The 23,646-nt window shown below is 34.0% G+C and overlaps 2 protein-coding genes across 3 annotated transcripts; both read right to left on the reverse strand.

The window, feature by feature from the left end:
* Window positions 1-1,056: 1,056 nt before the first annotated feature.
* Window positions 1,057-9,633, reverse strand: LOC117632719 (protein ENHANCED DISEASE RESISTANCE 2). Of its 2 annotated transcripts, none has more exons than XM_034366275.1 (21): window positions 9,202-9,633; window positions 7,761-7,835; window positions 7,595-7,648; window positions 7,454-7,519; window positions 7,314-7,375; window positions 7,014-7,159; window positions 6,892-6,938; window positions 6,714-6,811; window positions 6,133-6,228; window positions 5,966-6,030; window positions 5,794-5,865; window positions 5,209-5,355; window positions 4,779-5,089; window positions 4,002-4,065; window positions 3,734-3,909; window positions 3,130-3,231; window positions 2,938-2,988; window positions 2,711-2,854; window positions 2,057-2,152; window positions 1,730-1,831; window positions 1,057-1,506 (listed from the first exon to the last, which is right to left on the reverse strand). In XM_034366275.1, the coding sequence occupies exons 1-21, from the start codon at window positions 9,352-9,354 to the stop codon at window positions 1,411-1,413; spliced, it is 2,223 nt and encodes a 740-aa protein (XP_034222166.1). In that variant the 5' UTR covers window positions 9,355-9,633; the 3' UTR covers window positions 1,057-1,410. The 2 variants fall into 2 exon arrangements, with proteins under 2 accessions (XP_034222166.1, XP_034222167.1); XM_034366276.1 differs by having other exon boundaries at window positions 7,014-7,144; window positions 9,202-9,609.
* A 5,877-nt stretch (window positions 9,634-15,510) lies between these two features.
* On the reverse strand, window positions 15,511-18,604 carry LOC117631270 (UDP-xylose transporter 1). The gene is made up of 7 exons (XM_034364320.1): window positions 18,310-18,604; window positions 17,633-17,776; window positions 17,348-17,532; window positions 17,102-17,169; window positions 16,871-17,003; window positions 16,569-16,730; window positions 15,511-16,109 (listed from the first exon to the last, which is right to left on the reverse strand). Exons 2-7 carry the CDS (start codon window positions 17,751-17,753, stop codon window positions 15,750-15,752), a joined length of 1,029 nt encoding a protein of 342 aa, XP_034220211.1. The 5' UTR covers window positions 17,754-17,776; window positions 18,310-18,604; the 3' UTR covers window positions 15,511-15,749.
* Window positions 18,605-23,646: the final 5,042 nt, after the last annotated feature.

A 23,646-nucleotide genomic window follows, 5' to 3' on the forward strand; every position in this document is an offset into this window, starting at 1 on the left:
TTGCATGTCAATTGGAATTTGTATTCATTTTATAAGGCTGGCTCTCTCCTTGTCCTTGATAAGTTGGGAGGTGGTTGGCTGTTGGAGTTGGAACTTGGAAAATCTATTAGGTTGATATTTTTTATTTATTAATTTTTAAAAGACTAACTATTATATATGTGCGTAAACTAATTTACCTCTATCTTTAATATATATTTACCTAAGCTTTTATACGGTGATGATAATCATAGGAAATACTCAAGGGAGCCGCCTGAAACGTATTCGTTTACACACAAAAAACCAAGCAAGAAAGAAAGTCCAAAAAAAAACCCTACTAGAAGAAAGGGACCAAATGGAATTTCATTCATTAATAAAAGAGACCAGCAGAAGAGTACAAAGGACCAATAGATTGCACAATAGTAAACTAGACAATAAACCCTACGACCAACAGCAAAATGAAATTCAAAAGTCTTCGATCCAACATTAAAGAAACATTATATATTACCTAGCTAGGGTTTAAGAGAAAACAGAGAGAAAACAAAATAAACATTAAATAACTAGGGTTTAAGAGAAAACAAAATAAACATTTTATATTACCTAGCTAGGGTTTCTATTTTCTTATATAGTTGATGCCAGCTTGCTAGGGTTTAAGAGAAAGGCAACTAGCTTTGCTCCAAAGCAAATGCAAGCATTGGAAGAGGAGACATGTTTCAGACCGACACGTAGTCTAGAACAGTATAGGGAATTCAAAATATATGGATAAGACTTTGGGTCTCTTGAGCTCTATGACCTAGTTAGGTATAATGACTTTGTTGCCTTCTTGGGTTGTGTAGTAAAAAGTTGATATTATGGTTCCATAATTCCTATGATATCCAATCCAATGATCCTCCTAGGTATTTTCTTTTTTAATTATTTGACCTGTAAGGCGGACGCAGGCACCATAGGTGACATTTTGTGCAGAATGTTGATACTTTTCATTTTTTACTTTTTAAAAGACTAGTATTGAATCACCCGACTTTTATACCTATTCTATCATTAGGGCAGAAATTGATAACAAAAGGGCCAACTAAAAATAACTAAAAATGATTTCACGTTGTGCTTCACATTTCTATAACAATTGAGCAGGATGACAATCTTCTCTTACTGAAATTAGAACGAAAATAAACGAAACTGAATCGAAGAATTAATGAGCACTAATGAATGAGAAAAAGAAAAAAGCCATCTTTACAAAGGTGGAAAATCAATCCTAATAATATCTACAGTGTCATCATGCCTTGTTCCCAATATCAAATTTTGATTGAATAAAAGAATGACTTCTACTTGTAGCTCTAGCTGCCCTGATTTCCAATTTATGTTTTATATATGTTCAATTCAACATGTCATGCCATATCTTGTCGTTGAACTTGAGAATGACTTGGGACACAATTATAATCATGATGGTTTCGCTAAAACCGACTTAGAGGCATCAAGATGATTAAGGCGGCAGGTTCCGAGAAGATACTCCGGCAGTTCTTCTGGCGTATTTGCCTGGGCAAGAAACATTGAGAGTCAAGCATGTAAATGAAACCAGTCGGTCATCAAAGAAAGTAGATTATTCTAAAGCAAGATGATTTTATTTTATTTTATTATTATTTTATTTTGCTACTTAACTTTTTAGCAAACTCGTCATTTTGAATATGTGCTTTTTGCTCACACAATATATTAAAGTGCAAAGATTATTAATTGTTACTATGATGAACTAGATGCTTACCTGAATCAAAAATGCCATCTCAATTACAAGATTGTTTAGGTACCCAAGGACAAGACTAACCACGCCCCTTGCAACGGTGGACGACCCAATGTCAATACCAAGCTGAATCATAGCCAAATATTTCAGAATTAGTTATATAATGAAAAATCTACACAAAAACAGGAGAAGTAAACATTTAAACCCCATCCCCCACACACACCCCAAGTAAAAGAACGAGCCCCTCCTGCGTCATTCTATATCCAGGGGGATTAATATGTGGTGTAATTTCAAGAATCCAAGTAACAATTTTTAATGTACATCCATAACAATATCTTCAAATTTACATACCTCCAAGTAGTTCTTCCCATGGAAATAATTAATTTCAAGTGCTTGACCAATGAGGCACGCTTTCTTTCCCACACTCTGCTTAACAATCCATGAACCCTGGGGACAGAAGAATCATCTCATGAATACATAATATCAAAATCAGGAATCTTTTATGAAGAATGAAAGTATGCTGTTTTTTAAGTAAAGATAAAACTTAGATGAATGGCGGTGCATTTGTTTCAGATCAAAAGATTTTTATCTCAGATTCAAGATCATTGCAGGCCCTATGACTAAATGATTGAATACATAACTTAAAAGATACAAACAATTTACGTAGACAGGAATAAATGGGATGATAATGTTAATATCCTGGTTTCAGGTTGACAATAAACAAGCAACAAATCAAACTTTGAAAGAAAAAAAAAATTACTTGGGAAAAGATAGGATGCATATTAGTTAAACAGAAACAGAGGGGGAAGAGCGGGTGCGGTGTGGAGAGAGAGAGAGAGAGAGGTTAAATGTTGTGTGCTTTCTGAACAACGCCCACAGTAAAAGTTTCATCTTTTTCAGATAGTGTTACATGTTGTGTGTTTTGTGTACATTTTCACAAAGATGAGGAGATAAAGAATGAGTGTTCCATTCCAACTGGATTGCAACAATCATTACATAACTAACCTTAGATATGTATGGTATGAGCTTAAACCTTGAATTTCTATATGCATCATCCCCCTTGATAAAACTCTCTAATAACGGTGCATCTTCAACTGGAGAATTCATCATATAGTATAGCGCTAGGCTATACGTGGTTGAACCTGGGACCTGATTCACATAGATAATGTGGTAATTATTGACAAGCAATAACATGCAAAAACTAGTAGAAAAGTACGGAAGACTGGATTCACCTGAATGTTCACAATGAAGAAGAATTCTCCCCCACCCTGCGCTGCATATTTCTGCAGAACAAAAGGTTGTAAAATATTGGAAATTACAGCCATCTTTGTGCCAATTCAATGATATCAATAAACCTCATATGTGATAGGTGGCCAGGAAAAATCTTAGTGAAAAGGAAATCAAATTTTCAATTAATTAATGACCTGAACAATGCTCCCTGGACGGCCTCCAAGATCATCTTCACGCTTGTCAGATCTTAGCCAATCCGCAGCCACCATTTGCATCAACGTGCCCTTTGCCTTAACCTGAAAAATGGGGAAGAAACAAAAGCAACAAAAAGAGAAGGTAAGGACAGGAACACAACTACAACTCCAACTGTTCTTGAAGTATCAATAACATTCAAGAAGAATAAGAAAAAGAACATGTAAAGAGATCAGGATTAGAAATTCCTAGCAACTATTATAGGAAATTATTTTTAAGGAAACTTTATCTTTATTGGGGAAGGTGGTGGCAAAACACTAGTTTCACATTTACAATGAGCTAGAAAAGATACTGATATTGGAAAAAATTATGACAATGGACACATAAAAACCAGTTATCACAAAACAACACAATCAGGATTCCAAGAACATGACATCCGAAATACGCAATTAAAATTTCAAAGGATACACAATCCTATGCTTGACTGCAAACTATTTTGTAATCTCAATCTTTGGGTACAATGAGCACAATTGGAACATGTAACAAACATTTTTCTAAAAGTACTCATGCTAGACAACAATATCACTAAGATATTTCTGTTCAAACCTTCTTATTGTCTTCCAGATAATTTTTTCCCCGAATTAGAAAAGTGGAAGGATCTGATGCAGTCCAACTGCAGGCCAAATTACAAGTTGAATCTTTTGGAAGAGTGGAACCGTAGTAGCATGACATATTGTCTTCCCTTGCCATCTCTTGGAGGTCCACGTAGCCCCTCTTCTGAACTGCAGCACATAATCACTAGCCATCATTAAATCATAACTACATCAAGAATATCAGTTAGAAAGCCATAAATATTATTAAACATCCTACTAACCTGCAAGATCATGCAATCTTTTCACAAAACCGGCAGCTGTTGATAACTTTGGATGATGCATGTCCTGCAACTCAAACGGTGTAAACAGAGCCAAGTTAGAAACTGTTTGATTATAAGATAATTGTTGGTCCACATCCTAACCGCTTAAGAAAACTAACAAACTTTATCATGGTACCAAAGCAGAAGATCCTGAGTTCAAATTCCTGCAATTGCAACCTCCCAAAATAAGTTCAATTCCACATGCGAAGAGTAGTGGCAGAATATATAATAATTGTGTGTCCACATCCTAAAGACTTAAAATTTTGGGAATCGAAGTAAACCAACAAACTTCTTAAAATATAAATAAATAAATAAAAGGCTACAATGTTAAACTTTTAGTAGTTAAACAAAAAAGTCATGAGCAATAAATTACAAAATTGTAGTTAAGCAGGTCAAAATTTCTGCTACAAGTGCAACGCAAATGCGTAGTGGGCTGAAGTATGTGAAAAGAGGGAACCAAACAAAAGTTTAGCCAAGCTAAAACATTGAAAGAATGAATACACAAACAACTGCATACGCTCACATGAGATTTACACAAACGCATACATGCATGTGACAGGGAGAGAAAGAGGGGGGAAAAAAGGGGGGCCGGGGGTTGTGTTTAAACCACAAGAACCACCCAGTAACTAGAAAAATTCTAGGAGTGTCTACTGTAAATTATGTTATGCAACCACCTAACGGAGCACAAAAGTGAAATAATTGTCAATATATATGACAAATTTAAACTCACATCATTACCTGTGAGTACATTTCAGAGCCAAAATCAGGAGTCCAGTCAGTTTCTGATTGATTGCTGTATGGTGGTTCTGGAACATCAAAGAATTCATCTGAAGCATCATTCAGGCTTATAAGACTAGCATGTTCAGAAGGTGATTTTTCCACTTCTTCAGCTATATTTTCCTTAGTCCTCTCATTCCCCGTTAGTGTTGGAACATCAGCCTCACCATCCCCTTCATTCTGATGCAACCTAAAATTTCTCCTTAGTTCTCCAGATGAAAATTCAGAGGAAGAATAATTTCCTAGTTTTGCTCTGAACAATTCTCGTAGTGCTGCAAGTACAGAAATGAAAAGTAAAAATAAATTGTTTTGATTGACCGAGTAGATGTCAAAATAATGTGAAGAAAAAAAAATACATTGAAAGCTCTATCAATCAACAGTATAAGACTACCAGCAACTCTCCCTAGCATTTTGATGGTCATAGAACGAGCTGAAGAAGTTTGTAGATAAGATTTCCAGAATTTCCAATCAATTGCAAGCATGTGCTTCACAACTGATTGTTTCCCTTGGTTCACAGGTGATATAACATATCCTCCACCTGCAAAAGAGTGATAAATGTCTCAAAATCTTCTATTATTAACTTTCAACTTATGCACCTCCCGCAGTAGAGATCCAATAAGCTATAACCACTAGAATTAATGATTAAATGTTAAACAGGCAGTGCACGCATTTACTTTAACAGGCAGTGCAAGGAAAATATAGTTGTGCCAACTTTGGAGGCATCACAACCATGAAAATTGTATGCCATACCACCAATGTTCTAATACTACCACGCTGATGCTGCATCAAGTCCAACACATGCACACAAACTCTCGTGGGCACACACACACACATGCAATTACATAGAAATAATGAATACACCGATGCACTTTACTGATATTATCAAAGGTCCAAGCTACAGAAACTATCCTATATTAAACACTTCTTGTAAGGTCTAGGAGATTTATAAAAATTTCAATTTCTAAGCATACATTACTTTTAAGGCAGGCACGGACGTAGCCTTTCTGAGGTGGACACTTCTTATGAAACACAGAATGGTACAGAATAACTGTGACAGAAGAAACCAAACGAAGTCAGTTTGTGCATCAATACATTTGCTATTAAATGCAAATATAAAAAACAAAAAATATCCTCCATTTCAATACTACCATATGTTCCGTCATCTTCTCTTCTCCAATAACGCCGCAACAAGAGATCTCTCCGCTTCATTCCCCTGCGAAATATGGTACGTTGATTGTATAAGACAACCATACAAAAGATATTTAGACAACTGCCACAGAACATAATTCGAAATCATAATAGGCCAGGGCCTGACCATGGTAACCAATCGCTATATAACTGCTTGTGAATGATATCAGTATGACCATCAAGGTGTTCGACCACATTGCCCTTATAGAAACAAAAGTCCCATCTACAACAGAATTTGTCAAAGTTAATTTTAGTTACAAACAAGCTTCATACACGACAATTTAGATAATTGTGGATGCAAAGTGTAATGCAGATATGCATCAAGAGGAGCAAATACAAGACAAAAGGCAGAATGCAGATCATATAGAAGGCTACGGAGTTACGATGGAAGCCTAGACACTTTCTGCACAACAGTGCAGGGTGTAGTAGGGTATCTTCGGGTTTCTACTATTACCATAATATTGGTTGAATTTAATTAAAAAAATTGAACTTCCATATTAGATTTGTATTGGGGTTTCCATACATGGATTTGTATGGCCTCAATAAATGGACCTCATTGTCATTGTGCTGGACAGTTTTTGAGCATTGACAATTTCAAACAATTATTGTTTAAGTTTGATCTCTATCTTCCTAGGATTTCTTCTCTTTAGCTTAACTTTTTTCATCCAACTACTCCCACAGCCTACATAAAGTTCTCAGCAAACTTACTCTGATCTCGAGGGACCAAGGGACATAAGTGTCTGGAAAATGGCTTCAGAAGTTCCATCAACCACACCCACAGCCATGATCGCAGGATGATCGTCCCACTGCTCATGATAGGAACATAGTCAATAATATGAATGCCTTTCCTACAACCAATTAGATGGTCAAAATTAAACCTACCAACCTTCCCATGAGAATCCCTATCTTTGGCTTCTTTAAATAGTCGTAGACCTGCATAATAGCAATAAAGTTCAACATGCGGTTTCATAACCTCCTCAAAATGCACAAAGTAGGAATAACTCTCACCATTCTGACAACCAAAGATTGTCCAAGGTGAAGGAGCAATTACATCGGACGTCACAGCATCTGTTTGTGTAGAAGAACAAAGACTCCAGTCTATAGAATTGATTCGACTTCTCCTACTAGATCCACCTAATCTACGTGCATGAATACTTTTAAGTACCCATACAATAATAGGAAACAAGAATAAAGAATCATATCAGAGCCACAAACATAAACCATAACCCACAACCAGTATATTGCCCAAGCTGCCAAGCATTGTTAAACAAAGTTACTTCCAAATTAAAAAAATTCATGCTAATATACCTAAAGGACTGCCATATGTTATTGGAACAACCCACAAAATTATCCCCAAGATCTGGACCACCCTGCACATATGCATAGGCATTAAATTCATATTTACCATAACCGTCTGGAATAGATTGAGAAAACTGAGCATTTTAGACCTTTAAAGCCACTTCCTGAAAGGAATGAATCCATCTTGCTGCTTCTTCTGGACTGCTTGCTCCCAACTATGAAAATAAAGTTACATTATTTTGACATTAACCTGTAACAGAAACAAATTTTTGAGGAAATAGTTACCACACCTTAAGTTGATCGTTGTGATTTGACGTATTATACAGTGTGAATATGAAGAATACCTACAAGTTGCACAAACAACAGTTACTAAATACATATCACAGCCACTAAAATCAGAAGACATGAATAAACTGGCACATTGCTGAAGTAGGACACTCTATAACAACTCAATACTTTTCTTTGAATGCTCTCACGTCCATTGTCTGTCACTCGAATGCAAGAGTCTATGATAGCGCTTCTTACAGGATCCTGATACACAGAAAAGGAGGAAAACATTAAGGTTCTTATTTGTACTTATGCCTACCTAATAGTGTTGTAATCTGTTAAATAAAGTGACGGAAACAAAGTTGCCACTCAGAATGTTTGTAAGCCAAATTATTACTCAAGGTTCCTCATTCAGCTTGTGTTAAAATAAAAATAATCAAAGACACTAGTTATTCATGTTTCTTGAATTAATTATGGACATAACTTGTGCTAAAGAACAAAAGATTATGGATAATAAATCAAAAAATAAAACAAATAAAAAAAAATTGAAATGAAAAGGACAGTATAAAACCATAATACATAATTCTTTGCACAAATTTCTAAAAGTAGGATTCAAACGGCCAATTTCAAACAAGGACATCTCCAACTTCTGCAAGCCATGGTTATTGAAAAAAGCATTTACAAGGAAAGAAAAAGGAAAAAGCAATTGAGCTAGCCACAAAAGTGACACATTTACCTTAGACAAGGTCCTGCAAGATTCTATAGATTTTTCTTCTCACTTTATGATTTTCAATCCAATCTTTTACAGGAAGATATTTTCCTCGTAATTAAAAATAAAACTTATATAGGTTTTTTTTCTAAATATCTCCATAGTTGCAAATGAGATGTAAAAAATTTTGCGAGGGGACCAAAGGGAAACTAGCAATCCTACTAGTTACTACATCAAACAAGCTGCAATTAACCCACAAGGTAACATTTGGAAAACTGAAATGTAGATTCAATATATGCCATCGTCAAAAGTTTCTTCGTTAAAGTAGTTAATGGAAAAAGAAACTCAAATAATCACTATCATCCTCACAGTTTGAAGCCTTCCCACGATGTACATACATTTTAACACTCTTCAACTATCTCGGATGCTCATATAATCAACTGCGCAAGCATCTTGCTCATTCTAAAGCAGTTGTCGGTATGTGTACACACTATAGGCACACGTACACACTATAGGCACACGCGCACACACATTCGAAACAACAATTTGGAGGGAAGTTTTCCCACAATCAATACAAAGATAATGATCCAATGGAAATTAAAGAAAAATGCAGATCATTCTTCAACAAAAGTGAGAAAGATACATCATTTTGATGGATCAATAAAAAAAACTTCCAAACAATGCATCCCAGAAACTCAATAAGCAAACCTCTGATACCATTTTACTAATATAATTACCATATAAGAAATCAAATAAACGCTCAAACCCCAAAACTCACCCAATTACTTCAAAAAGGGGGAAAGAAAAACAGACTTCCAAATAAATTTCATCAGCGGTTTACTGTTTGTAGTTATTTATTTTTCTGGAAAGCAGCATTAGCTCATTGAAATGAACAAAATGGAAAGGCAATAGAGCATGAACCTCATTGTTAGAAACAGGAACTGATTTGAAGCTTTTGAGAAGGTGACCTTCAAGAACAAAGTAGCGTTTGCGCGAGTACTGTAGCCCAATCCGATTAGAACGAACGAGATAAAGCCAACCCTCCATTCTTTGATCAGTTTGCGACATATCCATTTCGCAAAACCTCTATTATCAACAAACCCACTTCTGTAATTCGCTCACTTCTCAGTACCTCAACATCCATGCATAGCTGGGGCCCGATTATATGTGTGGCTCGTACCCCTTGGTTCCTTTTAATGGCAGAATGGAAATAAAGATTGAAATGCGGATGAGATAGCAGAATGGCGATCCTCTGAACTCAACCCACCCAGCTATTGAATACAGAGAATCATGGCATTCATCTTTGGAATTGTAGGTGGGATTCCCTCCCTCTCTCTCTGTTTCTCTCTGTTAAAGCAACTGAATGAGTGCATATAAGAGACAAAGATTGCCAGGCAAATAATACTATGCCGAAATTACTGTTTTACCCTTGGGTTGAATGGACTTTGAACCCATCATTCGTAAATTAAAAATGAACTGACTTTGATACTTTTCTTGTGTATCATATTAGTGTATAAAATAGAAAGATGTCTAATGTTGAAACATCACCAATAATCAGCTATGGATATTACTATTAGAAAGAGTACATCTGAGTAAAGCCATACTCCAACAACTATCCATAACTAGAATGTCTCGAATGAAATTGAGAGACACCTCAAATCAAATTAAAGAAAAACATTATCTTCGCAAGACGATGAGCAACTCTACTCTACTCTCTACTCTACTATCTATATATCTATTTCAACTGCTCTTCAACATCTCATGAAAAATAGAATCTGTTTGCTCACAATAAAGGGTTTTCTCACACTGCCTTCGAAGTTTTCATTAAATTTCATCATTGATTTACCATAAACCCACATTTTTGGACCGCCTCCCTTAATTCTCTTAAACTTGACAATTGATTACAAACTTATATTTTTTTTTAAAGAGGTTTCTTAAAATTTATGTACTCCTTTTATATTTCACATTGGCAAATTTTATTTTTAGCGTAATGCTACCTACATTCTTCTTTATACCTTCCTCTTTTACCTTCTACTATTCCGCTTTCATCTTGCAATGTGACTTGATGATCAGAATAGTATGTATTCTAGAACACCATTAAAAGATCATCTCACTCAATAAAATCTATCAAATAGGAAAATTGTTTAATCATATAACTGTTATCAGATAAATAGAGGCGGACCTAATATTTTGATAAAACACATCATTATCACATTGTTAATTAAATGACTAAACGATTTTCAACTTGGTTTATTATTTAAAGCAACAATTCTTAAATGATGTTTCAAAAATGAACAGTTTCAATTATAATACATCATTGTAGTATGGGAAGAAGGAAGAAGGTAAAAGAGAAACTTACAAAGGGAATGTATAGTATTATTGACTTTTTGAAAAGCAAGTAAGGATTCATGTGGGAGAAATAAAATCATAAAATTAACAGTAGCCTTTATTTAATTTTGATGATAAATGATTACATAAGTTACTAATACTAATGATTTTTATAAAGTCAATGTCAGCAAAAAATTTTGCACATATCGTCATGAAAGAGAAAGGTGCAAGAGAATATTCTTCGATTAACCAAAAAAAGCTGCACAAAGGAAAAAAAAGAAGAAGAAAAAAGTTAAGCATAGATTTTAACCTATGAAACGAATCTCTTTGAATTTGACCGTAATTATGTTGTGGATCAAATTTAAATAAGTTCGTTTTCTTTACCTCATTCAAAAACAAAGTTACTTGTTTCTGTTGTTTTCTTGTGGATTAGGGTGAGGTTGCCATTGCGTCACCAATGATGTTGGAGTCTTGGAAAATCTACAACAGACCAATATACGTACATTAATTGTTAGCCAAAAGGAATGAAACTAATAAATTTTTCAATCAAATTTTCTTTTAAAACACAAGCGATAGTCTAACCCACATTTGCTACATCAATTTGTTTATTCTAAATAAATCAATCCGTTTATACTAAGTTTAGTTATTGCACCAATTAATAAATATGTTTAAACAAAACAAATTAACTTTTGCAGCATTTGTAAAATAAAAAATAAATTTTTTTAATGGATATGTCATTTGTTAAAGATTTTAGCTAAAGATATTAGTAAAATCAGTTGCTTAAAATCTGCCTTTATCCATTACCTTAAGAAAACAACAACAATATGTATGGCTTTGTTTTCAATCTGAACCCGTTTTTCTTTGTTAGGTAAGATTTCTGGATAAGGAATGAGTATTAAAACAGAACAACAAAACACAAACCCACGTATAATTTTCCAATTATCTCGAAAGTTGTGTTAATCTTTCAAAACCACATATAATTAAATGAATAATATTATTTATATATATATATAAAGGTTGAAATACATTAATTTCAGAACTAGTTCAAATAATTATTCAGAATATGAATACCTAATCAAATTAAAGCCAACGGCTGCTAGTAATTTCCGTGAAAAGTATATCTATGTTGATGTCAATGTGATTGCTCCGAATTTGAAGGATACTGCTTTCATGATAAAGAGTAATGCTACTCTTACCACATTTGTATACCACATTCTTATACCACTTTATATGACAGATAAAGTGAACAACCACATCAATTAAAAAGTGTCATAAATCATAAAAGAAAATGAAATATTAAATTAATTTTAATTGATGTGATTATCCACCTCATCTGCCACACAAAGTGGTATGAAAATGTGGTATACAAATATTGCAATAGTAGTATTATTCAATGATAAATATGCAAGTGATGTGTGAGAGATGCATATAGAGATAGATTAACAGATTTTTTTTATTTAGCTTTTTATAAATAGGCCCATTTTATACAAAAACTCTTACATAGTCTATTTGGAGAGAAAAACCCACAACTAATTTCTTGTCATTTTTTAATTGGTTCTTAGTGTTTTACAATTTCCTACTAACCAATTAGAAAATAATGCCACTCAAATAAAATAAAAATTCAAATACGCACCATAGATGAAGGAAAAAAGAAAATTGGAAAGATGCCAAATTGAACCTTAGGAAAAAAGATGGTAAAGGCTTCGGAATGTATTGTATAACATTCTCTTCTTTTTTTGTGTGAATAAAGCTCGGAATTTTTCTAAGATTGAGAATAGAAATATCTTTTTTTTTAATTTAAGAGAACTGAAAATCGAAATATCATTTTTCTTTAGAGAATTGAAAATAGAAATATCATTAAACAAAAAGTTAGTTGATTTTAATCTTTTTTATTTTATGCAATGACAGCACAAAAGTATGAGAACTATTCTTTACTTTCTGTTCGATCATTTACATTAGAAGGCACGCTATACGTTCATTCAATTTGTTTTTGGTTGCCCAATCATTTTTCGTTTTTATAGGGTGGCTTTATATGATTTAAGCATGCAGATGCAGCCAGCCAGCCCACTTCAGAAAACACCAAAATAAATTTCTCCAAATTCTAATTTGCTAATTATTTATACATGAAAACGACAAACACCTCTCTCTCTCTCTCTCTCTCTCTCTCTCTCATGTTCTCCTTTTACCATGGAGATAGCGAGGAGGGACATAGGCAATTTAGTCTTTTTCAGAAAAATAATTACAGAGCGCTTTTCTACATCATCTTCCGCATTTGAAAAGCTATGAAATTGTTGCTTCGCATGCATGTACAATCAAACTCATCGTCCACCGTCAACTTCTTTTGGTCGCAAAAGATGATATGCATGCAAAAGGAAACAACATTAAATCTGGTGCCGACCAAAAAAGACATTAAAATTGCATGCATCAATTATTTCAAATTCAAACTGTTCCCTTTAAAGTGTTAAAAGGACCACTTCAGATCTTTATATACAGCTGCATTGCATGTATAAATATTAACAACCTAAAGCTCTCTCTTATTTACCTCTCTCAAGCTCAAAGTCCTTTACCAGCCTCTTTAACTTCCGTCATTAAAGTTGTAACTTATGTCTCTCTCTTCGGGACTGGTAAGTTGACTTGGCTCTTTAAACATTTAATTTTACTTTGGAAAAATAAAACATACCTTGAAAATGTTAAAAATACGCATTTTTTCTTTTTCATATAATAAATACATAGACATTTTTCACATGTCTTCATTTTTTTCATTTTTTTTCATTTTTTTTCATGATATTGCGTTAATTGAATTGAAAAGTCTATTGAAGCAAAAATTATTCGAGTAGCAAATAAGACTTTTCAAATTGTCACGTAAGTCAACAAACTTCAATTTAAAGAGCTTTATTCGGTAAGTTTACATATTATTGATTCCTAGAATGTCAGTAGATGATCAGTTACTGTAAGGCGGGTGTTGTATGCAAGAATTTTGTTCCCTCTTATAAAATAGCTAGCCTTTTGAACCTGTGCAAGTAGCCATTGTAATACCTTTGTCATTGAGCTGTGGTAGGTGCTGTACTCGCTGTGCACACCTAATTTCCATGATAGATGTTGCATTGGTGCATACGCTATAACATCCTTTTGTCATTAATGTTAGGTTATGAATTTTGATGAGAAAGCTTTGCAAAAATTTAATTCGTTTAATCAATTATGGATCAATAATGCTAGAGGAGATACCAACTTTTGGATACAAATTGAGGTACATATTAGTTTTTTATTTGTTGTAAATAAATAAAGAGTGTAAAAAACAGTGCCATATTAATTAGTGTTTGAAAAATAATGTAATAGCAAAGGATGCACTAATGTAGTGGTTTTCGAGCAATTGCTTATTCAGGCAAAGTTTTGAATTCAATGGCATATGCAATCTTCTTGAGAACATGACATCAAATTCAATAGCTCAAAGCCTGTCAAGCCCATACATCTAGCAACAACTGCATGCCAACTAACTTTGGAGCTTCTTTTTGCCATTAATGTTCTTCCATACCTCCATCATCCATTGTGTTTTTATCTTGGCTGGCATGTTGACAAATAATCATTAATGTCTGAAAAATGTTCGCAACGTGAATGGGTACATGGATAGAGAGAGCAGGCTTGATGTCTTAGGGAAAACAAACGTCTTCGTCTTTGTGCACAAGCCATGATTTCCCGAATTGGGTCAGCTGTAATAATACAGAATATTACACAATAATGTGATGAGTTTCAACAACATTGGCAACTTTGGGGCACCCAATAAGTTAGCATTGTGCCGTGGTAGTTTAAAGAAAAATAATAATCATCATGAGTTTCTTTTTAAGGAAAATTATTGTATGTGATGGTAATCCATTGTGACATATTAATACATTAATAACACATATATTGCAATTTATGGAGTTATCAATTCGGGTTTTGTTAGAGTTAAGATATATTAATGAATTATGACGCTAATATGCATGACACTAGATTTTTTTAATCGCATGACACTTGGTTTAGTAGTATTTCTTTTTTCATTATATTAACCTTTAGAAATTTTTTAAGGCGTGACGGTTGCACCGTCACCTAATGCTACTAATTCATGTATTATAATATAGGTGGACATCATAGTTGATATGTTATGAAATTAGAGTATAGGATTAATATATCGATACATGTGTTATCCACTCTTTTTTTATAAAAATATAACAGTAATATAATTATTAAATAGACAGTATAAAAGCTTGAATTTGTTTAAACATGGAGAGCTTCTATTTACACTTGAAAAAAATCATCCACCCTTTGCACTTTTTTGTATCTTTACACTGCAAAAAAATGTCTTATATTAGCTAACATAAACATATTGAGAACTTTTAAAATTGCATTTTTTTTGCTAAACCAACTGCCGACATGTTGTATCATCAATGCTTTGATAAAGTGAGTTTTTTTTTTTTTTCGATTTTGCTGCAATAATTAGGCTGAACAACTTTCTGTCCTTTTCTTAAATTCTTTTATATTTACTCTATTAAAATCAAATAAAGAAATACCTCTTCTAGCACATGGAGACTAAAAATGAGGGGTTATTGTGAGGGGTTCCTTAAGAGCCGTTTAATTAAGTGCAAAGTTATTATTTGATTGTTGGATTGAACCTCCTCATTGTAACCCCTCAACATAGCCACTGGGCAATGCCGAGCCTCAAATGGCTTTGGGTTACTCTTAGTGCAAGATACAATCAATGGGCCAAGTTGTGTATTCACAAATTAGTCCATTTATGAAGAGTCCGAGCCCAATTATATAGTAGACCAGCCCAATATACAAAAGGCTTCAATTAGGCAAGTACCAATATCTCGATAAAGTTATATTAAATAATATTTATAAATTAAAAAAAAAAAAAAGGCTTCATAATTGATTTTGAAAATGGCATATTTATTAATTCAAAGAATAAAAAACATTTTGTGGGATTTCTGACTCTAGTAGTAGAGCACTTTACCCTTACACCCACAAGAAGATTTCAGTCTCTCCCCTCCACCTCTAAAAAAAAAGAATGAAAAACATTTACACCCATCAAAATGTCTTGAAGACTGAAAATTCAGAGTGTAATGAACACATGAAAGATGAAACCATGATCAAAAGTTCCCTATCAATCAAACAAGCGAGTTCTTGGTTGATTTCTTAACCTCATGACCATCTTTATCTATACTCAAAAGTGGAATGCCATCCTTATCTTTAATCTGGGAGCCCAGAGAGAGGTCACCTGCTTGCTTCTTTTTGTTCTCCTGTAAGCAGAAATATGAATACAATCCCATCCCAAAAATGGCAACCAGAATTCCAATTATGTTCCTGTAAGTGAAGGGGTCATGAAGTAATGTGTAGCCAAAGCCCAGAACAAGGCATGTCTTGAGGTGGCCTAGCACTTGATATGTGACAGGGGATGTCTTGCCAATTACTAGAAAGGTGCTGAAGTTCACAGACACAGCTATGAGGCATGAAAGGATGATGAATACCTGCACATATACAATTGCTTGAAAGATTGAATCGCATTCATACATGTACCATATGACAATAGCATGTAATATACGCAGCTATATATGAGGCATATAATATAAGCAGTGTAAACGTTTTCTTGTAAGGTATTTAACATGTTATGTTGTTAGATTGCTAACTTTTATGTTCTTGTGAGAATTGCGGATTGTTAACCTTAAGTGACACATGTATTGAACAAGAATTCACATGATTAATGATTAGATTCATGGTTTGACAACATAACATGTCAGACTGTCTGATAAGAGAACATTATGTAGATGTGAAATTTTTTCTTGTTGATCAATCAATACCATTAATTATGTAGATGTTTGATAAAATGTAGGGTCAAAATGGTGATAATTTGAGAGCATAACATGCCATATAGACTAGAGAACATTACCCATATGTATGATATATTAATGAAGAAAGGGAGATTATACCATGACTATGGAAGAGTATTTGTGGGCAAAGACATTTTGCTTGGTGAGGTACTGGTCCACCAAAGGGCCTGATACAAAAAGAATAGCTGCTTGAAAAGGGGCTGACTGGTAGAGTAGCTGCGTAGAAGATACATTGAGCCTTTTCTGAATTGTGTTTGTTAGCTGAATTGGAAGCTTAGTTAAGGATCAACCTCTTGTACAAGCAACTGAGCCAAGTACCTACCCAAAAGAGACTTGAAAACAGAAGGTAGTTGGAAAATAAATTAAGTGTTAAATTAATAAAATAAAATAAGGAAGGATACAATTTGGCCAACACAGGTTGTTATGATGGCTAAAAGAGAGAGAATGGTTCCAACAAAATTGAGCTGGAGGTCTGTCACGGAAGCAATCCCAACTCCAACAAGTAATAGGAAGAGAGAAAACTTTATCTTCTGGCTGCAAGAAATAAAAAAATAAAAGGGTTACTGAATTTATTGACAAATAATATTTATTTTTAATATATTGTGCAATTTCCAGTTATAAAGAAGCATTACCTAAATTGCTTTTTAAGGAAAAGAGTTTCCAACAACACAGTGAATGGTATAATTGCAAGCTTGGTCATCTGAAAAAATAAATAAGAATCCAAAATGTTATACAATTGCGTAGAACATATGACACGAGGTGAGACGTTACATGTAATATATTTACTGGTCCAGTATTAGAAAAGTAGAAAGAGTTTTTACGTGAAAGTTGTCTCATTTTCCAAAATGAACAAATAATAAATGGAGATAAATAATTACCTGGTAGAACCCAATGGAATTGAATCCCAGGCTCAAGTTGAGTAAACCAATTGAAATACCATTTAGAATGCCAAACAGCATGACAGTCTTCATGTCAATCGACTTACTCTCGAAAAAATTGAGACGTTGTGCCGCATGAAGAGTGCAAAAAGTTACCATCAGATGCCAACTGGTAAGTGTTGTTGCTACCAAAAAAAGAAAAAACAATGATATAGACTTGTGTATAAATATTTTAGTAAAAGTTATAGAAATTAATCTTAAGAATTTTCAAAATTAATTTCTTACCAAACGGGAAGCCAAGATTGCTCATCAAAGCTTTGTTGCATATAACAATGGAGACAGATGATGCAACTGAAAGAAACAGTGCACCAATAACTCCCAATTGGAAGCCAGTCATTTCTCCCATGATGATCTTCAGTGATATATTTTCTATCAAAAAGAAAAGAAAATTTTTTTTTAGTAGAATATATTTTGTCCAAGCCATGCCAAATGCTACTTCCAAATAAAAATTAGATAACTCGTGATAAAAAAATTTAAAAGTATTAATAAGACTTGTCATATATAATATATAACATAACGTTGCCAGCTTACATGTTGTAAGTTTTTGTCCTGCTAATAACCCTTGAATCTCCATTCTGAATGGCTTAGAAGTGTCTGAGCTCTAAGCATTTGATCAAAGTTTCAATGTGCAGCGTTTCTTAATTTTTGCTTATAACTCATATCTTTTTTTATACGTACAAAATACAAAATGGTTTTTTCTATCATCCCTAACTCTCCACCCTTTTCACCCCATGCAAGTCATGAAGCAACATGTAGAACTAATGTTATTATACGAAAAATATACGATCGTATGCATGTACGTACGAGTTTCTCCATTGACTGTTATATATACATACTCTACGATTAAAATCGATAAAAAGATTAAAATTATAGAAAAAAGAGATATATGGGATGGGAAGTACCTTTTCAATGAAATGGAAAAACCCAGTTGGGAGTTCAGTAGCCCTGAAACCTCACCCAGAAATGATCAACTTCTTGATGATCAAAATGTGCTACAACTCCATGCAATCGCGCGCCACCAGCTCCGACTGGGAAGTTTGAAGCAAACCGTGGCTTCAAAACTGATCGGTGGAGTTGGAAATATATGAGAGAACAAAAGATGGACCAAGTTTTGAGTACTAAAAACTCAGGGAGGAAGAGAGCTAAGATAAAGAGAATAGTGTGCTGGCTATGATTGGCTTGGCTTCTATGAGAATGTAAGGCTTTTGCGCCCCTTTTATTTTAGGTTGTTTTTGTGGTTGGTGCCAAATGGCGTTAATTTTTAGAGATTGTTTTGTTTGGATCTTTTATTATTTATCACGACGTGGCTCCCTTCCTGATTTTCCAGAAGCAAGTTAACGGCAACTACAAGCAAACTTTGCAACAAGACAGTTAAATTCAAGTGACCGTTTAGATGGTACGCTTACCTCATATCAATTTAAATTACCAAAAACACCCCTTCCCACTTTCTTTCTTTTTTTCCCCCTAAATTTTGTTCACCATTTGTTTAATTTATTTCTTATGTATATACTTTTTTACATATACCACGATGATGAGTTTTATCTCAAGTGATATGAATTGGAGCCACTGCGTTCTTGGTTAATTAAAAGTGATTTTGTACAAGTATAATTAATGTCTTTTTTTAATGTCTTTTTTATTAACACGATGGTCAAATTTAAACTCGGAACTTCTTTTAATATTGGTTTACGAAATGTCACTAAATTAAATAGCAACTTTATGGGTAAAATATAGTTAGAATAAAAATCCACCTTTGCTCTTTAATTGAGCTGTGAAGTGTTGGCATGATGTAAATTCACAATCTACCATGGTCTATTCTTCTTTGACATTTTTGGGTCAACAATTGATGCTGCACATTAGTCAGTCAGTGATCCTTATTTTTGGTAGGAGAAAAGGGTGTTTTAGTCCAATTTGATATTCTTTCATAAACTTGTTTGCACACCATAACTATCATTTTAATATGAAATAATTCTTAGTACACAAGCCAGGAAGGTGAGGTGAAACGTTTCTTTTGTGAGGGTGAGGTTTCTGCAAATGCAAGCAAAATGGTTTGGCAACCTCAATTAGTGTTTGGTGAAAGAAGAAAACTTTAGTCTCACTCCAAATTTTAAAAAAAGAAAAAGAAAAAATTGGCCCATTGTTTTGTCGCCTTTTTATAGCACCCACCAGGCATAATGGAACAAACCCTCACCCCACCCTTGTAATCTTTAACTTCATCCATTTTTGGAAATGTGAAAGCCATAACATTCTATATGTATTTATGCATAGAACAAACGTCGATCTTTTGAATTCTAAGCCAGTCTTGTAGGATCAGATATGCTTGCTAGATTACTTATGCTAATCAAGTAAAGATGATTGAGATAGGGTACGAATTTAAACGGTAATCATTCATTTGATTGAGTAGCAACTTTGTTGGAGATCTTAAATTTAAATATCATGACCGATAATTGTTAATTATTAAAATAAAGTGTAGGAATTAGAACTTTCTACAAACTTTTATTTAACAGTTCCTTTGAAAATGTTGTATTTGGGGTTCCTTTCTCATTCATTGTGCTCTAAAATCCAACAAAAGTAAGATATGAATTAAAAGAACCTCGAATCTATCTTTAGAACAGACTGGCCAAAAAAGAAGAAGTTGGTGGATACAAACTAAATTAACCAAACGTGTTTGCTAAATTTTATTAACCAAATGATGTGGTACGGTTTTCATTATTCAAATTTAGGGTTCTAAGATCATCAATATATGGAAGCTAATAATCCAAGTACTCCTAGTTCATCTATATGATAATAATGATGAAAAGGCCTCCAAGAATCATCACATTAGTACCCCTATAGTTTGAGGAAAGCTAAAAGAAATCGTTCATCACGCCATCAATCAATCAAAGGAGATGAACCCCACAAACTCTATGGCTGATAAGAAGATATGTGATACCAAGTGATTGCTGATAAAATTTGTACCAAAATAAAAAGTTCTTGGTGGCTAGTTTAATCAATTTTCTTTAATGGTGTTCCAAACACAGCTTAAACATTCTGATCTCCAGACTAGCTAGTACCAAATATCTACAATATTACTATTATGAAAACCCTAGACAAAGAATTATTATTCTTTTTTCCAGTATAAGGTATCTACACTAGTACTCATCGTTATGGTTTTTATTTTGTGATTTTGGCGGCTGAGAAGTAATGAGAGGTCATCTTCATGGAACAAGAGAAAGAGTTGAAGCTTGTGTTGATGGAGCACCAGAAGCAGCATCTAACAATAATCAAAGAGTTTTACAACACATGTATTCTATTCAATTCTAAGAGAAAATTCTTTTTGCTTTTTTCTGTGGTTAACAAATATTCTTTTTTGCTTTCTCTACTCACACATGATTCAAAGATATGCAAGAGAAAATGGGCATTGTATAAAAATAAAATAAAAACAAGGGCATGGTTATCTGATCATATCTAGGGGTGGGCATTGGGACTGGAAAACCAAAACACTAAACCGGACCGGCTGAAAAAAAAAAATCAGAAAAAAAATCAATTGATCAAAAAAGTCAACAAATCGGACCAGAACTGGACCAAACTAGTTCCAACCGATTTTGGTTTCAGTTTCACATCGCACCAAATCGGACCAGACCAAACCATACCAGTTGTATTTTTTTATTTTTACAAAAATTTTAAGTCTAATGCTATATTTTTAATTTTATAATTAATATTTTTCCAAGTTCAACTTCATTGTATTGAATTAGATCATTTGTTAATTTTCAAACCCAAAAAATAACTTATTTATTAAAAATTAAAATAAAATAAAATTTTTGAAAAAAAATTAAAATTAAAAATAAATTAATAATCCAGTTCAAAATTGAAACTAATCAGAACCGAATTGAAATTGGTCAAAACCAAACAGGCCAATTTTTAAAATTTTTTTTTTTGCTTGAACTGGACCGAACTAGACCGATTACATAGTACCACTTTCGATTCTAATTTGAAGTGAAAACTGGACCGAATCGAACCGTACCCACCCCTAATCATATCCTCAATCCACAATAACAAATGCAGTGCAAAGTCTTGACCCATAAATAATAATAATAATAATAATAATAATAATAATAATAATAATAATAATAATACACTGCAAAGTCATTACTAACTTATTTTCTCAAGAGGGTACTAGCCTAGAGAAGATCATATATCAGTGGCTTATTTGAAAATTTGATATTGTTTTATCTGTTTTTTATATTTTATAATTTGCTAAAAATTGTCCATTATAACAACTTATTTGTTGTGTCAATGGACTCTAGCCTAATAGAAATGATCTTGAATTACAGACTAGATCTCAAGATTGAATCCAACCTTCAAGACATTTTGAGAGTACATGTAAGAAAACGCCCCTTCCCCAATATCATGTACATAAAATAAAAAACTTATTGTTGTTTGTGCCTATAATGATATGCAATTACAAGACTAATCTATTACCACTGATTATTTATCATTCATGTGTAATTCCTATAGCAGAATGTTTCTATACACATAATAAACGACACAAATTTATACACATAAATAAACACAACACATTTATTCCCTTAAAAAAAAAAAAACTCAACGTATTTATTAATTATCAACTCACTCTCACTCCTAATTAATAATAAACTACACGAAAACAAACCACGAACTTTTTTTTGTCTTTTTCCAAATCCAGTTTTCGTTTTAGTTATTAAATTCTGACACATCCAAACTATTTACAGAGCAAAACAAATCCCGACCCGACCCGAACCGAGATGCGAATCTGAAGAGTTAAGAGCCACCAGTGGAACAGAGGGTGTGGTGTGGGCAAACATTGATACTCCCAACGGCTAATTTTACTTTTCCTTAATTTGTGCCAAAAGTAGTTTGAAATCCTCCAATCCAAGAATTGTAATAAATGCATTTGGGATCTGATTCCATATATGATAAGGAAACAATCAGTTGACTCACTCTGACTATAAATATAAGGTCTCTCTCTTCTAAGTTTCTCCACATCCGATAAGGAAACAATTCCACATCTCAAATTGAAACCCTAGTTCAGCTTAGCTTTCCTAATCTCTATATTCTCATCCATCTCGTAGAACCTAGGGTTCTATTGTTGTTGATAGTTAAGGATATGGCTGACTCCGATGATCGTGTCGGCTTCCGCTTCCGCCCCACAGACGAAGAACTCATCACTCTCTTTCTCTACAAGATGGTTGTAGAGAAAAAGGCTCTAATGGCAGCGTATGACACCATTATCCCGAAGTTCAACATTTTCGGCACCGAGTTCGAACCCTCCGAGATTTGGAACGGCTTTGGAGGAGAGCAACTCCATCCCCACGATCAAGAATTGTATTTCTTCTCTGAACTCAACACGTTATCCTCCAAAGCGGGTTCCCGAAAGATCAACCGCAAGGTCGGGCTTGGAGGAGGGACGTGGAGTGGAGAACGTTGTGATGCTGTTTATGATGAAGAGGGGAATGAAATCGGACATAAACGAAAATTCCGCTACGAGAATGAAGGGTCCGAGGAACACAGTGGGTGGTTTTTAGAGGAATATAGTCTTTCTGGTGAGGGTTGTGCTTTCGATTTTGTGATTTGTCGTCTGAGAAAGAACGAGAGGTTGTTCGGAAACAAGAGAAAGAGTTCCTCATCATTATCAGAACATCAATATCCAAAGAAGAAGATGCTCACCAAGCCCAAGCCCAGTCTTACAACAAAAGGCAAAAAAGTGAAAAAAGATGAGCAACAGATGGGATCACAAGAAAATATGAATCTGGAACCGCAAAACTACCGCTCTCCTAGTACTCTTGTGGTCGCTGATGATGAGAAAGGTAATAACCAGTTGACTTATAATAATCATGATGATCAGGTCATAAACAACAGTAATTACTTCCCTGATGATAATACCATGATGGTCAATGAAATTATTACTCTTGATGATATTAATACTCTTGATGATACTAAGATGATTTTCAGTGACATGGAATGGCCACTGCCAGAGCTGCCACAGATTGCTGATCAAAATCATGTGCCCTTGCCAGCTTCTTCGGTCGGTGCCGACTCTGTTGATGGTGTAATAGAAGCTTGTGAGCCAAGTAATTTAGTGAATGATAATCAGATGGCCAACAATAATTCTGATGAACATCAGGATCAGTTGCTAAACAACACGGATTACTGTCCTCATGACACTCTGATATTCTTGGGTGATAGTGATGAAGAAGGATACCTGATCAATTCTCCGACCATTG

This window comes from Prunus dulcis, chromosome 6 (genome assembly GCF_902201215.1).
Source record: "Prunus dulcis chromosome 6, ALMONDv2, whole genome shotgun sequence".
Taxonomy (NCBI): Eukaryota; Viridiplantae; Streptophyta; class Magnoliopsida; order Rosales; family Rosaceae; genus Prunus; species Prunus dulcis.

What these genes read in the sequence shown, in the direction of transcription:
- LOC117632719 (XM_034366275.1), bottom strand. Translation starts at nt 9,354, where the DNA reads ATGGATATGTCGCAAACTGATCAAAGAATGGAGGGTTGGCTTTATCTC. An exon ending in CTTGGTCCCTCGAGATCAGA is followed by an intron (nt 6,229 to 6,713) that starts GTAAGTTTGCTG and finishes ATTCTGTTGTAG; the next exon opens with ATGGGACTTTTGTTTCTATA. An exon ending in AGAAGATGACGGAACATATG is followed by an intron (nt 5,866 to 5,965) that starts GTAGTATTGAAA and finishes CTTCTGTCACAG; the next exon opens with TTATTCTGTACCATTCTGTG.
- LOC117631270 (XM_034364320.1), bottom strand. Translation starts at nt 17,753, where the DNA reads ATGGGAGAAATGACTGGCTTCCAATTGGGAGTTATTGGTGCACTGTTT. An exon ending in CAATCTTGGCTTCCCGTTTG is followed by an intron (nt 17,533 to 17,632) that starts GTAAGAAATTAA and finishes TTTTTTTGGTAG; the next exon opens with CAACAACACTTACCAGTTGG. An exon ending in TTCCTTAAAAAGCAATTTAG is followed by an intron (nt 17,004 to 17,101) that starts GTAATGCTTCTT and finishes TATTTCTTGCAG; the next exon opens with CCAGAAGATAAAGTTTTCTC.